Source organism: Aspergillus pseudodeflectus, assembly GCF_044049435.1.
Source record: "Aspergillus pseudodeflectus strain CBS 756.74 chromosome Unknown BJX68scaffold_22, whole genome shotgun sequence".
Taxonomy (NCBI): domain Eukaryota; kingdom Fungi; phylum Ascomycota; class Eurotiomycetes; order Eurotiales; family Aspergillaceae; genus Aspergillus; species Aspergillus pseudodeflectus.
In genome coordinates, this window is record NW_027263798.1 from 150,940 (window position 1) to 172,395 (window position 21,456).

At 53.6% G+C, this 21,456-nt stretch overlaps 9 protein-coding genes and 1 non-coding gene across 10 annotated transcripts; 8 read left to right on the forward strand and 2 right to left on the reverse strand.

Annotated features, from left to right (window-relative positions):
- Nucleotides 1-437: 437 nt before the first annotated feature.
- Nucleotides 438-1,467, forward strand: BJX68DRAFT_255377 (uncharacterized protein; the record flags this gene model as incomplete). The annotated part of the gene is made up of 2 exons (XM_071043032.1): nt 438-593; nt 643-1,467. 2 exons carry the CDS (start codon nt 438-440, stop codon nt 1,465-1,467), a joined length of 981 nt encoding a protein of 326 aa, XP_070898891.1.
- A 114-nt stretch (nt 1,468-1,581) lies between these two features.
- On the forward strand, nt 1,582-4,098 carry BJX68DRAFT_237480 (glycosyltransferase family 2 protein). The gene is made up of 3 exons (XM_071040205.1): nt 1,582-2,145; nt 2,195-3,310; nt 3,370-4,098. Exons 1-3 carry the CDS (start codon nt 1,785-1,787, stop codon nt 3,918-3,920), a joined length of 2,028 nt encoding a protein of 675 aa, XP_070898892.1. The 5' UTR covers nt 1,582-1,784; the 3' UTR covers nt 3,921-4,098.
- A 76-nt stretch (nt 4,099-4,174) lies between these two features.
- On the reverse strand, nt 4,175-5,563 carry BJX68DRAFT_266983 (pepsin-like aspartic protease; the record flags this gene model as incomplete). Its single annotated transcript, XM_071045666.1, has 1 exon — nt 4,175-5,563. The coding sequence occupies one exon, from the start codon at nt 5,561-5,563 to the stop codon at nt 4,175-4,177; it is 1,389 nt and encodes a 462-aa protein (XP_070898893.1).
- A 286-nt stretch (nt 5,564-5,849) lies between these two features.
- On the forward strand, nt 5,850-8,043 carry BJX68DRAFT_237483 (Zn(II)2Cys6 transcription factor). The gene is made up of 2 exons (XM_071040206.1): nt 5,850-6,003; nt 6,056-8,043. The coding sequence occupies exons 1-2, from the start codon at nt 5,900-5,902 to the stop codon at nt 7,509-7,511; spliced, it is 1,560 nt and encodes a 519-aa protein (XP_070898894.1). The 5' UTR covers nt 5,850-5,899; the 3' UTR covers nt 7,512-8,043.
- A 1,590-nt stretch (nt 8,044-9,633) lies between these two features.
- On the forward strand, nt 9,634-11,397 carry BJX68DRAFT_275923 (pectin lyase fold/virulence factor; the record flags this gene model as incomplete). The annotated part of the gene is made up of 5 exons (XM_071047960.1): nt 9,634-10,090; nt 10,151-10,438; nt 10,488-10,834; nt 10,888-10,989; nt 11,036-11,397. 5 exons carry the CDS (start codon nt 9,634-9,636, stop codon nt 11,156-11,158), a joined length of 1,317 nt encoding a protein of 438 aa, XP_070898895.1. The 3' UTR covers nt 11,159-11,397.
- Nucleotides 11,398-12,211: 814 nt separating this feature from the next.
- BJX68DRAFT_237484 (uncharacterized protein) lies at nt 12,212-12,976 on the forward strand. The gene has a single exon (XM_071040207.1). It carries the CDS (start codon nt 12,260-12,262, stop codon nt 12,815-12,817), a length of 558 nt encoding a protein of 185 aa, XP_070898896.1. The 5' UTR covers nt 12,212-12,259; the 3' UTR covers nt 12,818-12,976.
- A 436-nt stretch (nt 12,977-13,412) lies between these two features.
- On the forward strand, nt 13,413-14,603 carry BJX68DRAFT_237485 (uncharacterized protein). Its single transcript, XM_071040208.1, has 2 exons — nt 13,413-13,852; nt 13,914-14,603. Exons 1-2 carry the CDS (start codon nt 13,444-13,446, stop codon nt 14,480-14,482), a joined length of 978 nt encoding a protein of 325 aa, XP_070898897.1. The 5' UTR covers nt 13,413-13,443; the 3' UTR covers nt 14,483-14,603.
- Nucleotides 14,604-14,615: 12 nt separating this feature from the next.
- Nucleotides 14,616-16,372, reverse strand: BJX68DRAFT_266988 (uncharacterized protein; the record flags this gene model as incomplete). The annotated part of the gene is made up of 7 exons (XM_071045667.1): nt 14,616-15,003; nt 15,084-15,217; nt 15,263-15,639; nt 15,697-15,751; nt 15,806-15,851; nt 15,898-16,294; nt 16,348-16,372. The coding sequence occupies 7 exons, from the start codon at nt 16,370-16,372 to the stop codon at nt 14,616-14,618; spliced, it is 1,422 nt and encodes a 473-aa protein (XP_070898898.1).
- A 664-nt stretch (nt 16,373-17,036) lies between these two features.
- On the forward strand, nt 17,037-17,108 carry BJX68DRAFT_t92. Its single transcript has one exon. It is a non-coding gene; the product is annotated as a tRNA-Glu (tRNA).
- Nucleotides 17,109-18,325: 1,217 nt separating this feature from the next.
- Nucleotides 18,326-21,143, forward strand: BJX68DRAFT_275925 (fibronectin type III domain protein; the record flags this gene model as incomplete). The annotated part of the gene is made up of 5 exons (XM_071047961.1): nt 18,326-18,714; nt 18,813-19,024; nt 19,086-19,343; nt 19,399-19,427; nt 19,509-21,143. The coding sequence occupies 5 exons, from the start codon at nt 18,326-18,328 to the stop codon at nt 21,141-21,143; spliced, it is 2,523 nt and encodes an 840-aa protein (XP_070898899.1).
- Nucleotides 21,144-21,456: the final 313 nt, after the last annotated feature.

Sequence of the window (21,456 nt, forward strand, 5' to 3'; positions counted from 1 at the left end):
GTCTTTGCTGTACGCTGGACATCCTTCAGGCGCCCTGGGGTTGATACGCATACGCTTTGGGTTTGGGGAGACACGACTAAACCACGGAATTTCGACCCTATGCGCTAATTTGCATATCAAAGAGCTTGAAGCTCAACTAGAGGCTTATGTACTAGAATCAGAAGCAAACGGCGACGCGGGGACGAGGTCTCAGGTTGTCGATGATGGGCGGCTGACTGAGCCTGGTTGCAGGTGCTTAGTGACATTAGTGATAGCCTAATTGGCCTCTTCTCTCTGACTACACCCTATACTAGGCGTCCCATATCACGGCCCGCTAACTTGTGAGCGGCCCGAGCGAGCGACCGAGAAGTGGGCAATATAAAAGGGGCCTCCCACCGCTGCCGCGGAGAATCTGGGATCAGCTTCATACCCGGAATTGCAGTCGCTGTATCGACAGAATGGCTACCGTAAACCACAAGATCCAAGGCTTTGACGTGATCCAAGCCAAGTACAAACATGTTGGGGGCTACGGCATTCGCGCAGACATCCTGGTCCCCAGGACGTCCTTCTCGGGCAAACGGCCGACAATTCTTCGCTTCCACGGCGGTGGTCTGGTACACACACCCAACCGATGACAGTGCCGTACACTGACCGAATTAACAGGTCATGGGGGACTCGCTGTCTGTAGAGCTCTGGTCACACTGGCTTGCTGACCTCGCACTCAAGCACGAAGCCGTGATTATCAGTCCCAACCATCGTCTCCTCCCCGAGGCAAACGGGCTAGACATTTACGAGGACATTGAGGACTTTTGGACATGGGTGCACTCTGGTGCCGTAGAGTCGCTGCTCAATGCGCACACCAAGCCCACGGAGATTGATCTTACCCGGGTTCTGACCGCGGGCGAGTCCGCCGGTGGCCTGCTCAGCATCAACCTCGCGCTGTCCCACGCAAAGGATATTCGCGCTGCGACCGGCGTCTACCCGCTGCTGGACATGCGATCCACCGATTGGACTGCTCCGCGTACAGTCCTACCAATGGGTATGGACGTTCCCGGATCCGTCATCGACAGCACCCTCGCGTCCGTCATCCCTGGCAGTGTTATCTCCTCTGTACTTCCACCCGACCGCGTTCCGCTGCTTATCGCGACTATCCAGCACGGACGGCTACCGGCATTATACGAGCGAGGGGTGGAGGCATCGTCGCTGGATCTGCTGTATCCCGACGCGAGGTTGGAAAGACAGGAAGTGGAGATTCCGAAGGGAGGCATCGCGTTGATTCAGGGGGCCCAGGACAGCGCTGTCCCGGCGAGGGGCGCGGAGAGGTTCATCGAAAAGGCGCGCGATGCGACAAAGGGGCAGCCGGGCAGCGATAAGCTGGTTCTGTCAATTCGGGATGGAGAGCACGGATTTGATTTGGACATGCGATACGATGAGGAGGCATGGCTGCAGGACGCGTTGAAGCTGGCGGTCCAGGCGTGGCTGCAGTGATTTGGCGCGTGTTTGTTGTGGGCTCCGGTCGGGTTCAAGCGGGGCTCCCAGGCACCCAGGCTCCCGCCGGATCATGCCGGATTCTCGCAGCTTCCATCTTCACCCGCTTCTGCAGCACTCTTCATCCTGGAGGATCGTTTGTAACGATCGTATACACTCGGTCTAGCCAAGTATCGTTTAAGAAATGCAGTCGCTCAATTGTGGCCAGCGGATCCAACATGTGCCGTCCCGCGCTTGCCATCACCGCTCTTTTGCGCGGTCTGGGTTGCGCACTTGTGGCGTCCTCAAGCGAAGACTAGCACCGCCATGTAGTCTAAATGGGGAGGAGCATTAAAGAGGGCAATCCCCCGGATCTTCAGCTTTTTTGTGCGGAAGACGGCGGAATCTCTTTCACCGCTGCGACGAACGTGTCGCTTCCAATTCCCCTGATTCTCCCCAGCAGCATCAGGAGCGCGATGAGCAACACCACACCCACGGTCTCCTACGAGATCAAGGAATTACCACCGCATCCTCAAATCGAGGCGGGACAGCGATACCGAACACATCTCCACTATGTCGCACTCGCAGCGACATGGGCTTCAGATCTCTATTTCGTCGTCCGCCTGGGTCTCCTGGTCACAGCGGCCCAGCAGACATGGCAGATGTGGCTCATGATCACTGTTGAATGGATCTTTTCTCGTCAGTACCGTCTCTTCAATCCGAGATCTGTTTCTAACCAGATTTACAGGTGTGTGTCGGCAAAACCAGCTCCTCACTGTGGCAGCGGGCCATGCCTCGTCCCGTCCCCGGCAGCGACTGCGTGTACAGGGATCAGCCAGCCTGCCCAAAATTGACGTGCTGATCCCCTGTTGCGGCGAGCCTCTGGATGTAATCCTCGACACCGTCCGCGCAGCATGCTGCATGGAGTACCCCGTCACTCAATTTCGAGTCCTTCTTCTCGACGACGGGGGGTCAAGCTCCCTCAAAGAGGCGATTCAGGAGCTCCAATCCGCGTACCCAAATCTAACCTACCACACGCGCGGTTCGCACCCAGGCAAGGTCTTCGCCAAAGCTGGCAATCTGAATTACGCCATCTTTTCGCTGCAAGAAGACTTCCAACCCGAGTACTGTGCAATCCTCGACGCAGACTGTATGCCGGCGCGTGACTTTCTCCGCGCGACGCTCCCGCATCTCCTGCTCAACCCGCAGGCTGCCCTCCTCACAACTCGGCAATACTATTACAACCTGCCAAACGGCGACCCGCTGTCCCAATCTCGCATCCACTTCTATGCCTGCCACAACGCGGACCTAGACGTCCAGAAATCTGCAATCGACGCGGGCTCCGGCGCGCTCTTCCGCCGCCAGACAATCCTCGACCTAGGCGGATACCCGACATTCTCCTTCTCCGAGGATTGGCAGCTCTCTTTAATCTTACAAGGCCATGGACACGAGACATTGCAAGTTGAAGAACCGCTGCAGTTCGGACTCGTGCCTACGACGCTCCAGGGTCATATCGCGCAGCGGAATCGCTGGAATATCGGACATGCGCAGCAGATCAAGGCTTTGCTTCCGCCGACGAATAAGGCGCTGCCCAGGTGGTTGGCGTGGGATATTGCAATCAATGGGGCTCTTATTGTTCTAAGCTTAGTTGGCTACTTCGCGGGGTATCTGGCCCTACCGGTTTTGCTGCTCGCGGAGAAAGAGAGCCTTATCCCTGTGGCAGGGGGCTGGGCATTTAAGCTCCAGTTGATCCTTGCGGCTGTGCAGGTTGGCTTGATGTGGTTGTATGCGTGCCTACAGGCTGCGAGCACCGGATTCAGAGTGTCGCTCTTCTCGCATCTCGAGAATAGCTGGCTTGCGGGGAGTATGTTGACCCACCCCCTCTCCCTCGTTTTCATCTATGAGATACTGACCAAGATCCAGCACAACTGTTCGCAATATTCAAGTTCTACTGCTTCACGAGCAAGCCCAAGGGATCGTTCGTGACAGGAAGCAGTGCGAACTCCTGGAACAGATCGACCACTCCGTCGGTGTATACAAAGGTCCTACAGACGCTCGGTAGCGGGGCGATGTTCGGTGTTCTTCTGTTCTCCGTCACCACCGGTTCATTATTCTATTCGATCTTCAAAGCCTTCGGCCAGACCAGTCAACTCGGGTCAATGACAGACACCAAGGACGGTCTAATGCGCCTCCTCACGACCATTGCCTGGCCGCCACTCCTTCACCTATGCTATCTCAGCATCACGAATCTGTCTGTCCCCGTGATGTGTCTGCTTCGCCCACCTCAGTATCCCGAGCGAGAGACTCAGCTTGAAGATGTGAAGGGAGATGTTCACCTGCCTGGAGTTCCGCGGCTTCCGCGGCGTGAGGTGCAGGCGGAGATCTCGTACCAAAAGCATCCGCTGCCTGCTGTGTCTCTTATTTTGGTGCCTGCTGTTTTGGCCGGGGTTATGGTGGGAACTCTCTTCGTGTAAGTTGAGATTGGGCATCTGGCACGGCTCTGCGGGCGACATCAAGGAAGGAATCTGCGGCATTTGGGTAACGATATGGTTGTGTTCCGTCATCACCAAGACTATACAGGTAGATCCTTGTGTCTTCAATAGAATAAATCGAAGACATGATATTACAGCGCTCCCAAGGAACCAACCAGGCAACCTAACCAAATAAAAATCTAATCTAACAATGATCCACCCTTGTCCTTTAAATCGCACTCCCCTCTTGAACACATTTATACAGCAAAGTAACAAAGCAGACCGGCCATCCCAGTCCAGGCAAGGACACCTGGCATCACTCGCGCAGCACCATTCCCTGGCACGTACTCGTCGTCAGACTCATCCTCATCCTCACCGGTTCCATCCTCACCTCCCTCGGAGCCATCCACATCATCCGGAATCTTTCCCGTAACTTCCTCGAGCAACTTGGCAAAGCGCATCTCATTCTTGCCAAAATCAAAGACACCCAGAACGTTTTTCAAGAACGGGACGCCGATGATGTTGATCTGCAGCCCCGCAAATCCAACCCTTTCCGCGACCCCGATCGTCGAGATACACAGGTCCTCCCCAGTCTGGTAGATGAAATCCGCGGGGTCATGTTCAAAGTTCTGCCCGTCAATTTCGAACACCAGTGATGATGGCGGCTTCGCGTTGCAGTCGACCACGTACGCGCCTAGATCCTCGCTGTAAACGCCCGGCGGGTTGAAGAGTTTATTGAATGGGATCGCGATGCGCCCAGGGATATACGAGAGCGGGTTTCCCGTATCGAAGAAGGCCTGGAACGGCGTGTGTGTGCTCCCGTTTCGGCCCCAGGAGACGGAGGGGATGGTCAGTGCCCAGTAGGATCTCGTGCGTCTGTTGGAGGTGAAATTCAGCGGGATCTCGTCGATGATCTCGACGGGGGCGACGGCCCAGTCGTCGCTGTGTTTGACTGGTGGCAGTTCGCCGAGAAAGAGGTATCCCCCAAAGCCCGTGGACTCGTTCATGGGGTTGCGGGCAATGGCATGGGCAAAGTAGGGTTCGGCAATGAGGCCCTCGTCGTACATGGTGTACAGCAGGGGCTTGTAGGGGAGGCGGTTGTAAAAGTACGTCGTGTTATCGGTGACGTTTGCAGGATGCGCCGAGGTCAGCGATGGATATCCCAAGCCGAGCAGGCCGGAATTCACGCCATCGCCCATGGGCGTCGAAGTATCTGCGATGGCGACGCGAGCGCGAGGTACAGTGACGCCCGCCAGCGTGACCTTTTCGTACGCCATGACTCCACTCGCGATGCCGGCGCCATATTGAATACCAAACATCTGGTTTGGGATCTCTTCGTAGGTGCCGGAGACATTGTACGTCCGGTCGGCGTCGTAGAAGCATTCTTCCGGCGCGAGTTCGAGGCCCTCTGCCTTGTCGAAGCAGCGGAAGCCGGTTTTCATCACGTACGTGTCGCTGCTGCCGGAGTCGACGAGGAGTTGGAAGCTCTGCCCGCCGATTTGTGCTTCGACGTCGAAGACGGTGCCGTATGTCGTTGAGACCATTGATGCCGTTGCATTGGTGGTGCGGCGCCGCAGAGAGAGCGTGGTGGAGGCAGCCGGTCCGACGAGCAGACCGGCGAATATGAGTGCTTTAGGGGAACGCATGGTTGGAATTGACGTATGTTTGATCCATATTGGACAGGGGGGTTGCGAATTTATAGAAACGCTGCTGGCATCTGCCTACAACGCTCCCCGCCCCAGAACCCCTGCCCAGCAAGGCTGAGGCGCTCGTATACTTGATGCAAGTCTTCCATCGCATTTAGGGCCCGAGATCGCTCTCGGAGTTACCCCAACAGGGAAAGGCCCGGGGTTCGTAAATTTTAGCGTTCCTTTTGGCCCCCAAACTCAAGAATGATTCGCAGTCGACTCATCTCCCAAGACTCGAACACTCAACGGCTGCTGCCTCCTGTCCCAGAAGATTATTACCCACCGCCGTGCATCATGCCAGACGCTGTGAATATACGAGCGACTAGTACTGCCATGGCCCCGAAGAAAGGAACGAGGAAGAGTATGCCGAAAGTCCGCACGGGTTGTCGCACTTGCAAGTACGTGGCCCCCGCCAATGACGAATGACCGTAAACGACTAATTCTCTGCAGACAGCGGCGTGTCAAATGCGACGAAGGGAAGCCAAGTTGTTTAAATTGCTCAAGGGCCGGGCGCCAATGCGAAGGATATCCCGTCCCTATGAACGGACAAGGGAAGGAACTGCAACGGCAGCAGCGCCTCGACATCCGTGTATACAGCCTCCCCTTCAAGGTCCCTGGCAGTCAAGCCGACCGCCAGCTTCTGCATTTCTACTGCGTCGAGGCCGCGGGGAGCCTGTCTAGCTTCTCCGATCCGACGCTGTGGACCACGCTTATTCTGCAACGGTCGCACCACCAGCCCGTAATTAGAAATGCCCTGGTCACGCTAGCCGGCCTGTATCGCGAGTACCTGCTGGGCGGAAATAGTATCCAGCCCTCTGGGTCACAGCTTGCAATGCAGCGAATTGCCAAATGCCATCGGCAGCTGCGATTGTACCTTCGAACACCGGATGCATCGGTCGAGACGCCACTCATCTGTAGTATTCTGTTCTATGTGTTTGAGACACTCGTTGGCGATGCGAGCTCTGCTATACAGCATCTCAACAGTGGCCTGAACTTGTTGAGGCGGACACAGGCCAGATCGCACGATTACAGCGATGACATCCTTCCTCATCTCATCGCCATCTTCTCACGGCTCGACGTCCAAGCAAGCGCATTCGACGACCTGCGCGTGCCTATCCTCACCCTCGTCTCACCAGAGGAAATGTCTGGCTTAGTCGGCATTGTTCCCGATACCATGTCGAGCCTCTCGGAAGCAGAAGCCGCGTTAACTAAACTGCAAAACTGGATGATGCATCACATCATCGCGTATCTCTCCCATAAAAACCAGTCGATGGACCAGCTGCCGCAGGGTCTTATCCACGAGCGTTTCGTGCTATACCAACAATATGAACGGTTTCTGGATGCGTTGAGCATCCTGCTTGCATCACTCCCAGTGGACATGATGCACCGTGCTCTGCTCCTCCGCATCCAAGCACTCATGTACCACGCCATCCTTCTCGAGAACATCCCAAAGCACACGCCACCCAGCTCATCAAATCCCTCGTCCGGCTACTCAACCCCCTCCTCGCCAGGCCCGAACGACAGTCTCCAAAGCGCGCTATTAGACACGCAACAATTCCTCTCCTCCCTCAGTGCCCCAGACACGCCGCGACACTTCACCCTATGCTCGCAGCTCGTCGCAATCCTGTACTTCCTATGCCTCAAAACGACCGATCCCCAAAGCCAAGAAACGGCCTTGGCGCTCCTACGGCACTCTCGCCTTCCGGCGCGGGACGGTCTCTGGGAAGCGCAAAAGGCCATCTCGATCGTGCAGACGCTCCTCGGCCGAGCGGGTGCGGGGCCAGAGGGAATGTGCAGATTAGAAGATGTCGGGGAGGACGTGTTCAGCCACGAGATCCGGGGGATGGATCAGGTCTTTCGGGAGATCACTGCTCGGTCGGTTGAGCGGGTTGATGACGTTCGATGACTACATCGGAACTGGCATGACCGGCGGATGGCACTTGCCAGGGCGGGGGTGCCCGAGGATATGGTGTTCTTCTGGGTCAGGCATATGCAGGGATGGGTTTAGACTCGAGGTATGTAATGAGACTTGAGGATTCTCTATGAAGTGTACCCGCAGCCCCTGGAACCACTCTCGGAGCGCACCAAGAGACAATTAGAAGATATAGCCAACAACTTGGAGGGATACGTAAGTTATCCCTTCCGTGTACGGTGGATGAACAGCCCCTGCGGTTGTTCCTGCAGTCCCTCGTGGAGTACCCAGCACATCGAGGAGTCGATCTCTCAATGGATCCAAAGTCTAGCTAGTTTGACGTGCGTGTCAGTACGTACCTTATCCCATGAAAGCAGGGAGCACCGATCCTAGGCCAACCGAATAGGATTAATCTATCCCTGTTGGGTAACTAGTACGGAACTCACCTGCAATCTCGCGCCCTTACTGTGCCGGGCTTCTCCAAACTCCACAACGAGGGTCCATATCCATACTCGTCACATCGCTGACCCACATTGCCGATATATATATATATATATAGCACAGTCGGATTGACAAGTAGTACAATCGTTTACACCCACTAATCTTGCCAAGCCCCAAAGTTATAAGCAACATTAGAACCTTAAGTGTCTCTCACGCATTGGAAGCACAGCTCGACCTATCTCTTTCTGTTCACTTTGGCTTCTGAAAAGCACCTAATCTACGCTGTAACACTGTGTTCAAAGTGAGGTTGAAGTGATTGGCTGACTCGGGGTTGTCAATGTGATATCCAAGTATAAACTTCCCGATCTGCAACGCCAGTGACAACATCTCACGCCATGTGCCAATGTATTGTATTTGGGTTTTCTGGGCACATCTTACAATCGATCAGCAGGCTGCCCTTGAGCCTTGTGTAAGACTATGCAAATGGGCTCTTTTCCTTTCTTGTGTTTCTTGCCTCTGTCGGTTATATATAGTCACGGATGTTGCTCAAACTGCAACTATCATTCCATTTCTCTCTTTCATAAGCTTGCCTCGGAGACTATTGTCGCTGATACTACCATCTCACATTTAAGATGGGCCTAAAACCTATTTCGCTTGTATTATTATCTTTCCTGAATCTATCAATAGCCACCGCCCCTCGGCCTAATCGCGGCGCCAATAGACGGCCTTGGGAGTATTATACTATGACCAGCACTGTTTAGCCTTAACGCGCTTCTCAAATATGCCTCCATTATTCTGCTTAAATCGGATAATTCCCAGGATCAATTCCCGCAAAGTGAGGGGCCTGTCGGTAGGGTAAGCAGAGCGCCTGGGCAACACCTGTCATACTTCAAGATTATGATTGGTGGAATAAGTCCGGAGACCCCAATGGATTTCTCCGGATATCGTTCCCCAGATCGTCGTTAGTAGAAGCCCAACGTCTTCTCATTCGATCCTTCATATTGGCAATGGGGTGTAGGATTCGGACAATCAGGCTAAACACAGAAAGTTCATTGCAGACGGCTAATGTGAGCTTGAAGTGCTTGCAAGTTGGTCAAAAAACAAAGCCTCTACCGTTCAGGGTCCCCGGCCATATCATATGGAGAACTGGAGACCTCTGCAGGGGTACCCATCTAGATAGCGCTTCAGGGTCTATGGATGGTAGTACCTCGTAGTATCCTGGGGCTATGGCGTTTGCGCCGCCTTTAATTTTTCGTTCCTTCCTCAGTTCGCCAACCCTCTATATGGGTCGCGCCTTCCTGCCATTCGTCCCAAGTGTGCTCATGCCGAATCCGGTCCAGACAGTCGCTCTTTCCTATGGTAGTGCAAGCCTTTGCCATGCACAGGCCCCTGGGTCGGTAGCCATCTGGTATTAGGGCTAGACATTTAGCCTGTGCTGCTGCCGGCGCCGGGCCTCGGCTTCGCATGGGTAAATGCTTGTTTGAAGCGGCCAAGGAAGGATGTATTCAGCCAAAATCTCCAATATGATGGAATTCATTACTCCAGCTATCGGATTTGGGATTTGGGGGATACAGACTGGGGGTGTTTCTCACCACCACTACTACTATAAAGAGATGGCTAGTCACCTCGCAAATCCACTTGCACAAGACGCAGTCTTTTGTGCAGGATAGCAAAGATGAAGTCCACCACTCTCCTCACAGTGCTCGCTACAGTTACAGGAGCTTTATCCCAACCGAATCTAGTGCCAACTCCTCCGTCCATCTCTGCGTCTCCCCATGCACCAAACAACTTCGAGCCATCTCACCCCCACCCCCAGAAGCCACACCACAAAATCTGCAAAGTCAAGCCCTCGCTGAAAGACGCCGGTCCCGGAATCCTCGCCGCAGCACACAAATGCAACCGTGGCGGAACAGTCTTCCTGCCACCAGGCGACTACATCATCGCGACGGCGCTGGACCTGACGTTTTTGGACAACATCGACTTTGCAATCTACGGCAATGTCAGCTTCAAGCAGGATATTAACCTCTGGCCGACGCAGGCATTTGAGTATGCGTTTCAGACATCGAGTATGTTTTGGCGGTTTGGGGGGAGGGATGTTAATATTTATGGGGGTGGCAAGGGGGTTATTGATGGTGAGCGCTCTCCGAAATTGAAGTTGGAATTGCTGCGCTGATTGTGCTAACATGACCCAGGACGCGGTCAGTACTGGTGGAGCGCCATGGCCGAGGACAAGGGGGTGATGAGGCCTTGTCTCTTTGGCACGGATGGTCTGCATCATGCAACCATTTCGGGTCTCACCATGCTTGATCCGCCGGGCTGGTTCAATCTCATTGCCAACTCGAGTGATATCCTGATCAGCGATATGACGATGCTGGTCGGCAAAGCGTTGGAGGGAAAACCTGCTAAGAACACCGATGGCTGGGACACGTACCGGAGCTCAAACGTCGTCATTCAAAACTCGCGAGTCGTCAACACCGATGGTAGTTCCTCCCGCCCCCGATCCCGAACACCACTAACCAACCGACTCAGACTGCGTCTCCTTCAAACCAAACTCGACCGGCATCATCGTCCAAAACCTCGACTGCACCGGCTCGCACGGAATCTCCGTCGGAAGTCTTGGCCAATACCAGGGAGAAACTGACCTCGTCGAAGACATCTACGTGTACAACGTGACAATGACCAACGCTACAGACGTCGCGCGGATCAAGGTCTGGCCGGGCGTTGCCCCGGGCACGACGGGGTCGAGTAGTGGAGGTGGCCTGGGCCTTGTGCGGAACGTGACCTATGAGGGTATGCGCAGCTACAATAATGATCATGTTATTTCGGTTAGCCAGTGCTACTATGCGGCGGATCAGGCGAGCTGTGATAAGAATCCGGTTGGTTATTCTAGTCCTGTGTCATTATGGTGCGTCGAACTGACCTGTCACAGTCGTCGCTTGTTATTGAGGACATCTATTTCCGGGACTTTGAGGGGACCACGTCGAAGAAGTATGATCCGCGGATCGGGGAGCTGACGTGCAGCAGCCCGGATGTTTGTTCCCCTTGCCTTTTTCCAACGACTCTTGCTGACCGTCTAGGTCTGCCATGATTTCCACCTGAGCGATATCAACGTTAGTCCGCCGAGTGGCCAGGAACCGTACTTTGGCTGCGCGAATATGGAGGGATCGAGTCTGGACGAAATCACTTGTCGATCAAGCTAGCAATAGAGATTTCATGGGGAGGAAAAGATTGCCGAGACCAGGCTTGGATCAACGACGCCACCCTGCAACACCCGTGAGTTGGCACAGAGGATGCTATTTTGAGAAAACGCCTAAAGCCTAAAGCTTCTGGGTCATATGACGGCCTTTCGCACAGTCAGACTGGTAGTATTCTTTACCAATTGCCAGCTTGAATCGCATCGTATCTTGGACATCCCCTAGTGTTCGAATAGACGAGTGGCAAGTAAATGCTCCGAGGAAATAAGACGTCTGTGCAACAACAATATGCGAGAATCCACGTTCATCCTGACTGCTGTGTAAGAAGAAGATATTCAGGCACGGTCTGTATAGAAGCTCACCAAAAATATCAATTCTCGCTCCTGATAAATGAGTCTCCATCAATACGCCGTTCCAAAAGCGATGATCAACTGATAGCGCATGTCTCATCCCTCGCTTCGATCTACCCCATCCCCTGACCGCCGCGTCCAAAGCTCCGAACCCCAGCTCCCATCACCCAACAACAAGAACAACAACCCGAATCAATCCGAACCCAGAATAACCAGTCACACAAGATCTATCAGCGTGCCGTACCACTCGATCTCCCTTAGCACCCCACCCCACCTGTATCCCTGCAGAAGCAACCCCGCGAATACGAACCGCCAAGGCACCCGGCTGAGCTCCGACCAGTAAACTTCTTTAGCAGGACGGCATGACAGCTCGGCCTGACAGACCGTTACTGGGCGGTCCTCAGCCTCATGCGGGTCTCATTGGAGCTCGGTGGTTGGGCTGAGACCTGGAGTTGATAAAGAGGTATTGCAGCCGAGGGGTGGAACATGGCCAGACACGGGCTGTGCGAGGGATGGATATCGTGGGAGAAGCATCGTCTGTAAGGTGGGACGTGCTTTGGATGTCTCACTTCTGTCCTATCTTTGTGGGGTGATGGATTTGACGTGGTGACCGGGTATGGGGACCGGAGGGCATCGCTGGTCTACGCCTTCCTCGAATCTATAAAAGGCACAACGACCATCGCGCAAGGAGCAAGAACAACAACAATACAGCTCATACTCAAACTAGTCCACTCGTTCAGCATCTGTATTTACCAAAATGCACCTCCTCAAAACCGCCTCCCTCCTCCTCTCCGCGCTAACCACCCTGGTTGCCGCAATCCCTGCCCCCTCTGCCTGCACAACCATAACCCCCGTCTACGCCCGCGTCGACGAAGCGCAACCCGTGCAATCATACCTCCCAGACTTCCGCATCAGCCAAGAAGCGGGCGGAACCAAGAAACAAGATACCTTCGTCGAATTCACCGTCCCGCCCGGAAGCTGGGGCTGCACGCTGTCCTACTACTTCCCGGCAGGCTACGCAATCAACACCGTCGGCCTCGCCCCCGTCGAATTCTTCTCTGTGTCCGGCCCGCTGAGCCGGAGTCCACGGGGGATCGATATCTCGTGGGCGTATTGCCCCGCGCCGATTTCGATGGTGGGGACGGTCAAGTTTGAGAGCTCCCCGAGTCAGGGGACGTCGCGGGTGGTTAATAGCTTTGCGTGTGCTTCGACTATGACGTATAGGCTGAGTATTTCCAAGGGGTATACGGGTAAGACGAGTGTGGGGTTTGTGCAGAGTGCTTCGGCGGGGTTGAGGCTGAGTTATAATTGTTGAGTGTATCTTTGGTTATCGAGGGGACTGGCAAAGGGGCAGAGGGGGAGGTAATTGGTTACCCCAGCGAGGGCTGGGGAAGCAGATTGCGAATACTTTTTTTTCTGCGATGCCCAGTGATTTTTGGGATCTTGGAGACGATTTAATAATCCTGTCCTTACGTGGAATCTCGCATGAATTACGTTATCCTGCAGTTGTTGTACTATGAAGCCCCGACCAGACTACACTCTAGTACAGCCAAGGCCCATGCAGGTCTATAATTCTAATCATAGAAATTCCTGCAGTTTATAGTTTGGTGACAAATCTCATCCATCAATGACCCTTCGATCGCCTTCCAAAGCCCGCGACCCTCGGCTCGGCAGGATCATTAATCACCGATTACAAGTGGACCAGCGGCTGCGAATTGCGTGCCACTCGCATCGCCGGAACCAGCAAATCCACGCGATTGGTCGCCAACAGAAGAAGCTTAAACCGGGCGGATTTATAATATCATTAATCGATAAATGTGCCTGTTTGCTTCCTCGGTGGGCGGATTTCTCAGCCATGGGCTATATAAACAGTGGGTGGAGCTCGGATCAGTGTAGAATATCATCAAATTCAAGAATCCAATCCATCCAGCTCATACCAAAATGTCTGCAGTCCTCATCACCGGCGCGACCGGATTCATCGGCGCGCAAGTCGCCCTCCGCACCCTCGAGGCCGGCCACACGGTCCGCTTCGTCGTGCGTCGCGAAGCACAAACCAGCAAGATCCAGGCCCTCTTCTCCACATACGCCGCTAAAATCAGCTTCGTCGTGATCCCCGACATCACAGTGTCGGGAAGTTTCGATGATGCCCTCCAGGGGATCGAATATGTCATCCACGTCGCTTCGCCTTTAGCCAACGCGGGCGGCGATCTGCTCCAACCGGCGGTGCAGGGCACGCTCTCGGTCCTGGAGTCGGCGTTGAAGGCTCCGAGTGTCAAGAGGGTTGTTGTGACTGCGTCTGTGGTATCGCTGGTCTCGCTGGGGCCGATTGCGGATGGGACTGTTCTCCGAGGTACTTCTTCTGACCTTCCTTGCGACCTGACATTGGAATAAATAATCTAACAACCAACCAGAGGACAATGAAATCGACTTCACAATCGACAAGGAAGCCCTGCCCAGTCAGTCCCCCTTTACGCAATACCACGCCAGCAAACTCGCCTCGTACAAAGCCGTGCTCGACTTCCAGGCGACCCAAAACCCGCACTTTGAAATCATCACCATCCACCCCGTCTACGTCTTTGGCCGCAGCCTAATCCAAGAATCCGCCGCCGACCTCGCGGGCACAAACGGCCTGCTCTTCCAAGCACTGATGACCGAGACGAATGCCTTTGGGCACTTCCTCGGCGTCCACGTTGATGATGTTGCGGTTGCGCATGTGCGGGCACTGACAGTCAAGAAGAATGAGGGGGAACCCGTGCAGGCGTATTTGCTTGCGGGCGAGAAGAGGTCTTGGAAAGAGGTTTACGACTTTGTCAAGAAAGAGTTTCCGTCTCTGCCAATTAAGCTGGAGCCTGTTGATCGGTCCAACTATGAGGTTGATGCCTCGAAGGCGGAGAGGGAGTTGGGCATTCAGTTCAAGGGGATGGAGGTGCAGGTTGGCGAAGTGGTGAAGCAGCAGTTGGAGTTGAGAGGGTCTGCTTGAATGTGACTATGATGGGGTCATAAGTTGTTGGTCTGCAATTGATTTTGATGATACATAATTTCATGTATTGGGTATATCCATCATCTATCGTAATCGTGTGCGATCAAGTTTAAACAGGCAACGTCAGCATCGTCTATACTCTTCCGCATGTATACGGATTGCCCACGTCCGGCACCCGGTTCGACAAGGTAATAGTCCCCTCCGCCATAAGCATCATCCCAAACTCATCCGCCTTGGCCCGCCATCTCTCAGGCCTAGGCTCCAGGGGCGCCTCTCCATTCATCGCAAACATCTCCGACATGAGACACGGCCCGTACATCCACTGCTGCAAGAACCTTGCAAACATCCGCTTCCACGCCTCCTCATACCCTACCTCCCAAAGGTATCTTGGCGGCGGAGCTGGGAGCGGACCGAGCTCCCAGCAGATGAGAATGAGATACCCGCGGAGGACGGACCAGACGAAGTCGAGGTGGTGCAGGCTGTGGATTGCGCGTAGTTTTGCGGAAACGAGGGCCCGGTCCCTGTAGGAGGGGAGGCCGTGTGGTTGGGTTGGTTGGATGAACAGGTCCGTTGCTGCGAGGCGGCTCTTGACTTCCCAGACTTCAATGAGAGTTGGACGTCTGTGGGGTCTTCGAGGCCAGGGTCGTTGCCCAGGCAGAAGAAGAGGATTATGAGCAGGATTAGGAGGAATTGTAGGGCTGCGAGGAGGTCAGGGGTGCTGTAGGTGGGGTATTGCTATTGTCAGAAACTGCGGCTTCGGTGGGTGGCGGTGGTACATACCTCGTGAAGAAGCCTGCGGATCCCTTGTACTATACTTTCCGGGACGAGGTCCGGATTGCTCTCGGATCCTGCGGACCAAATATTGACGAGCGTGTAGCAGTTTCCCAGGGGGCCGGAATTCCATTTGCAAGCTGGAATTTGTGAATTAGAGGAGGAAGCAGGTCCGGCCCCCCGCGTCGTCATCGTCCAGGGCTCCCGGAATAGGAATGTAGTACGGAACCTCGCTCTAATCTTCATCGAGTCTTCCCGTGAAGCTGGGCTTGACTCTGTCCTACTGGTAGAGAAAAGCGGCCCCCTTCGACTACTGAGGCAGGGCGGCGTATCTGTCAGATCCCATCCGGCGGCGTATTGAAGAGCCTTTACGCCGCAGATGCGTCCTAGTGGTTGGTCAGGTTAAGATTAAGGTTGATTGAGTGGAAGAGGTAGGGTTTTACTTGTGTGTACCTGGTGCAAAGGCTCCAGACTATGCACGATGTAGTGAATAAGATCCTGCCCTAGTCAGCATAATCAAGCAAAACGCCTCTTCATTTAAGCACAACGTACCACCGCGCCGCCACCGGCGGCGCAGACAATAAAACATATCACCTTCCTGCTGTCGTTAGCAAGGGAGGGAAATAATAACTTAAGCCTGAGACTTTAGAGTTCTGACCACGATCACGCCGGGCTGCATAGTGGGCAGCGAATACAGCGCCGCAGCCTCGGGCTCAGGGACGAGCGCCTGCCTAGTCGCTTCCTTGACCCTGTCGGACCAGACGGCAGGAATAGTCAGGATGAACCGCAGAGACGAAGTGTCCTCGATCGCGACTCCCAGCCGGGACTCGATGAGCTTCTCGACTTGGCGGATTAGTTGTCGTAGATAATCGCCCGCGGCTTCCAGGGGGTTCTTCCCGCATCTCTCTAGCAAAGCTTGTGCTGGGAGGGAGGGTGCGTAGGCGGTTTTGTGGTCCACGTCGAGGACGAGCTTTATTCCGCGGCAGGCTTCGCCGGGGCTGCCAGTATCTATAGATGGGTTATACAGCCAGAGGAACGACCCTGTTAGTGTGGTGTGCAAGGGGTTGGCGTTTAGTGACTGCTGCTCCAAGTACGGGTATCGCGAAGATTCAAACTCATATTCTAGGACAGAATGTCATGAGGCTTTTAGTTCTTGTGCGTAGGTAGACGGGTATATTTCCATAGTAAATGCCACTTCTTTCACAGATTTTCAATAATATGCGTTGTAAATATAATCACCTGGATAGACATCTTTTTGGAAATTGAAAATATAAGACCCTTCAAAGACCTCTCAAGCTAGCCTGAGATCAGGATCTACTGAGCACTGGTGGCTGCTGGACGTTGTTGTAACTCTAGTACCCTCTCTGCCGTATGCCGTGCTTGTCATGCAGTTAGTCTGTCTTAAGTTAGATTTGCACTCTCCTTTTACCTTGGCAGCCTAGGTTTACTTAGCTCTGTTCTTATTAAGGACAAAAGCCAGATACCAGGCATTGTAAATTATTACAAGATACATGTACGCAGGTGCTATGGCAGGGGGTTTGCATTTATTACCACTTTCACCACTATTGGAACCCTGGGTGCTTCCGCAGCCACCTAGAATAAGACAGTCAAGGCCACCACATGAACCGAAGGGGGAAGTCAGATTCGTTTAGACATTTCTCGGCCTAAAACCCCGTGGATCCGAGAAACTCACCTCGGGTGGGTTTGGCTACATCGGCGTGTTTTCATTGTCCGGCAATCAAAGTAAGATAGATGCAAAAGCAAAGTCATTTCAATCATCCAGTCCGATATGGTGTAATGGTTAACATCGCCGTCTCTCACGCGGCAGCTCGGGGTTTGATTCCCCGGATCAGAATGTGTTTATTTATTTATTTTTATTTTTATTTTATTAATTTTTTACGAAGTCGTTACTTACGCAGGAGTTTGCCGAGATTTTGGCGCTGGGCGAAGCTCTGTGGGGGCAGTTACCTAGAATATAAGATGGATATATGCCCTGTGCACAAGAAACATCCATGATAATGTATATCCCATATAGTATAGTTACTGGATAGTCATAATTAGAGTTCTCCTCCCCTTCCTTTGAACCTTCATTGATACATAGAAGGCAGTGCTCTTTGTATATCATACAAGCCAGCTGTTGGCGATGGCCCATACCCACCGTGCCATCCACAGGAATGATTCGAGGATGCATGGACCCGCTCAAAGCCCCACTTTCAACAACTTACAACACAACATGGACAACTTGGAACGCTGATAGTCCTGCGAGCAGGTCTCTCCAAACACTGCCAGGCACACAGGTACAGAGCCAACGATTTTCTGATCCAACATAACGCGGGGCATTTGCACTGTCAGAGATGAAATGCGTAATTTCAGTAGGACGGCGAACTCTCCTTTTTAGCCCGGAGAAGACCCCGAGTAAACCCGTAAGAATAAGAAACGTAATCTTATTATTTGACAGTAAGATTAACTCCCAACTTGCCGCGCAAGGTTGGCACAGTCACTAGTAGGAGCTGAACGGCGGATGCTCCCAGAGGTCATTCTCCATAGTCACCGTGTCTCGCTTGAAGATTCTAGACGATCTTGGCGTCCCAGGAAGGATTAGGCCAGGCCTTACCAGGCACGGGAAGTAATTACTACCAGACATTGATTGGTTCTGCAGGCTGAGCTGAATAACTTAATATCCTGATATTAAAAATACGAGGCTGGCAGGGTCCTTAGCGGCTTGGCTACATCTCATGCTACTCTGCACCCATCTCATATGGGCGAATAAAACACAAAATATGGATAGTTTTGGCTTTAGTTGAGGGCTGAAAAGCCCAAGCTTGGAGGACCAAGCCCGAGAGCTTTTCTTTTCGTCACAATGAGAGTTCTCCTATAAATTGCAGGCGACGGTACGCTTGCCCTCTACCTAGTGACAAGACGCAATTCTTCTCTGGTCCATTCCATAGCAAGATGAGGAGAATCATTGTCCCTTTCGTTTTGGCTCTCTTGCCGCTAGTTTCCCCAGGCTCCGCGGCTCCTCCAAGTAACGAGTCTAAGCCTTCACAATGGGAACCGAGTTACGCTGGGCCCATGGGCGGCAAACTAATCACCGACCCAAGTCGCCTGTCAGTGCTTTCCGCGATGCACGCTGAGGCTATCGAATGGATAAACGCTGGGCAAGTTATACCCGTGGAGCGAACGACGGATCTTAGCCAGCACAATGACGAGTCCTTACACACGCACGACAAACGCGTGTATCAAGTCTTTGGGCTCCTGGGCGTCCAGCTTCTCACCACACTCGGTCTCAAGAATCTAGAAAAGGTCCTCGATGCGCTACTGGGCTTGTTCAAGACGGACGACATCGTTTGGGAAAGTAGGAAAAGGTGTCGTGCGTTCTTCAGCACTCATGGGGGAGGGAATGAGATTCTGCGGACATATGCTAAGGATCATGGGAATCCTACGGCCGAAAATACCATAAAGTGAGTTCCCGACTGACCTGGCGATTCAGTAGCCGCAAGGCTGCAGGTAGTCACGCGAGAAACGGCGCACTAACTGGTACCTTTTTGTATCGTGACAGCGCTGGATGGAATAACCCCGGGAGCACTGATCCACCGGTCCATTTCTTCGAGGGAGATCCGGCAATCGGGCTTTACAGTGTCCAGTTTACGGCAACTGATACGGTCGCCTGGGGCGGTATCCCGAATACCCAGAAATGCTATATCGAGGGCCTGTGCAACCCGCAGTATATCTTCTATCGGAAGGGTTATAGGATCGCCATTAATACTTGGGGTGAGTTTCATCTACTGGTTTTCTCTGATTCGCGCCTGTCATCTAATGGCCATCATTCAAGAATCCCAGGGCCGCGTCTCGGCTTGCCAATATTCTGGTGGAGATAACTGCTTAGGACTGTGCTCCTCGGGCGTCTTGGATCAATTTTCGACAGGCGGCGTTGTATGGGGAGGGAGCTGTGCAATTCCCTGCATCGATGACATTCCGGATGACTATGTCACTATACCCAACGAGGAGGCCAAGTTCATGGTGGTCGGGGATTCGATTTCACATGGAATGGAGGACGACTGGACTTGGCGATACCGACTCAGTCAATGGTGTAAGTCGCATTTCCTTCTGCACCCTTGTATTCGAATCTAACTGTGCTTTTGTAGTGGACAAGAACGGGTACATCCACCACTTCGTTGGACCCTGGCAGGGAACACATGCCAACTCACCAATCGCCGTCTCTCAACCCACTGCCCCTTTATTACCAGGCGAAGAGCCGCCAGCGCCCTTCCAAGAAGGCACAGGCTCCTACGCCTCCGGTGTACCTGAAAGTTTCCGCAACACTGGCCATGCCGCATGGTGGGGCCGTCAAGCCGCACAGTCACGGCACACGATCAAAGCCTGGGTCTCCGAGCACCAGCCCGACTATCTCCTGATCTTGCTGGGCTTCAATGACCTCGGTTGGTTTGTGAGCGGACCCGAGGGTCTGGTCGGTGACATGGGCAACCTAGTGCAGGCTGCACGCGAAGCGAAACCAGATATCAAGCTTCTCGTGGGCAACGTGGTCCACCGCAGCTTCATAGGCGGAAGGCAGGACCTCGTTGATAATACCAACAGATACAACATACTCCTCCGGGACACGCTGCCGAGTTGGTTTCGGTGGGAGTCTCCGATTGCGTATGTTGATGTGAATACCGAGTATGATTGCCGGCCTTCCGGCTGCCCGGATGGATATGACGGGTTGCATCCTAACGCTCGCGGGGAGTACCATATTGCGCAGGCGTTTGCGCGAGTCTTGCAGAGGGATTTCAACTATGACGGGACTGAGTTTTCGGTCCCTGATGCAGTTGATTCCAGGCCTGTGAGCACGCCGGGTAACGTGAGGTCAGTCTCGTATCCGGAGGGGCTGTTTACCACTTGGGACCCAGTCGAGAATGCTCGTGGATACCAGATCCGTGCGCGGGTTCAGGGTGCGACGGGATGGTGGTCCGAGGGAGACGTTTACCCATCTACCCACGGAAGCTGGTCGCCATGGGTGATTAACGGACAGACGTGGGAGTACCAGGTCCGTACCAAGGGCGATAACGATGCCCGCTCCTCCTGGTCTGCATTGAGCTCGGTCACAGCAAATATCAAGACCGCCCCGGGACCATCGAACATCATTGTTGAGCCTCAGGGAACCGACGTGCTCGTGCGATGGGACGCTGTTACGGGATACAACGTGAATAGATACGGTGTCCTTGCCTGGGATAAATCAACAGAGGGTGCTTTCATCACAATTTACCCCACGAAGGACACGAGCTTGCTTGTCAAGGGCTTGAAGTCGGGTTCACGTTACGGCATCTGGGTAGCGACCTATGTTGGCATGATTGGAAGCTTGACTAGGCAATACGTCGTAGCTGGTGGGTTACCTGCAGAGGGAAGGGAATTCATTGCCGGATCCTGGGCACCCGCACCACCTACCGGACTGCGGGTGACCAACATTGATGCAACCACCGTTCGGCTTGAGTGGAATGCGGCGGCTGGCGCTTCAGGGTATGGCATCTATACCAGGAGCGTAAGGGACAACACAGCCCTCGAGCGAGGTGGTACAACGACGCAAACGTCACACGAGATCTACTTCCTGTTCCCAGGGACTTGGAACTTCCAGTTCTGTATATCTGCGTACAACGGAAACCTGGAAACTGCCCCTGTTGCCTGCGTTATCCCACCCGTTTGTTGTGGCTTCGAGAAGAGGGACTTGGTTGAGGGGAACTACACGATTGTGCAGAATACGAGCACAACTTATAACTCGGCCAGTTTGGTTAAGGACAAAGAGCTTCAGAACCTATTTGCAGCCTACCAGGAGGCTGCCGAGCTCGCATCCTCCATACCGGCTGACCCTGCTTCAACGATGCTGGGCGGTGACTAGACTGTTGCCTGGCTTATGAGGCTGCTTCGTCGCAATATTCTTTAGAGGACCCAGCGATGATACTTCGTACATGAGCACCCCGCGAGCTGATGCCCATTATATAGGGTATATGTGCCTGTGAAAATTAGTGAATGCTCCACCTATGACATGCTTAGCAAGATTGGAATTGCTTCGCTTAACTTATAGAGTGATTTCTCCCGCGGGTGGCTATTCTTGAATAATTCTAGCATTTGATGAGAACGTGCAGGCGACAGCATATTGAGTAGATTGTCGTTTCAAGTAGCTGCCCATCGCGTAAGAACAACAACCGCCC

What these genes read in the sequence shown, in the direction of transcription:
- BJX68DRAFT_237483 (XM_071040206.1), top strand. Translation starts at nt 5,900, where the DNA reads ATGCCAGACGCTGTGAATATACGAGCGACTAGTACTGCCATGGCCCCG. An exon ending in ACGGGTTGTCGCACTTGCAA is followed by an intron (nt 6,004 to 6,055) that starts GTACGTGGCCCC and finishes AATTCTCTGCAG; the next exon opens with ACAGCGGCGTGTCAAATGCG.
- BJX68DRAFT_237485 (XM_071040208.1), top strand. Translation starts at nt 13,444, where the DNA reads ATGTCTGCAGTCCTCATCACCGGCGCGACCGGATTCATCGGCGCGCAA. An exon ending in GGATGGGACTGTTCTCCGAG is followed by an intron (nt 13,853 to 13,913) that starts GTACTTCTTCTG and finishes ACAACCAACCAG; the next exon opens with AGGACAATGAAATCGACTTC.
- BJX68DRAFT_237480 (XM_071040205.1), top strand. Translation starts at nt 1,785, where the DNA reads ATGGGGAGGAGCATTAAAGAGGGCAATCCCCCGGATCTTCAGCTTTTT. An exon ending in TGTTGAATGGATCTTTTCTC is followed by an intron (nt 2,146 to 2,194) that starts GTCAGTACCGTC and finishes CCAGATTTACAG; the next exon opens with GTGTGTGTCGGCAAAACCAG. An exon ending in GAATAGCTGGCTTGCGGGGA is followed by an intron (nt 3,311 to 3,369) that starts GTATGTTGACCC and finishes ACCAAGATCCAG; the next exon opens with CACAACTGTTCGCAATATTC.
- BJX68DRAFT_237484 (XM_071040207.1), top strand. Translation starts at nt 12,260, where the DNA reads ATGCACCTCCTCAAAACCGCCTCCCTCCTCCTCTCCGCGCTAACCACC.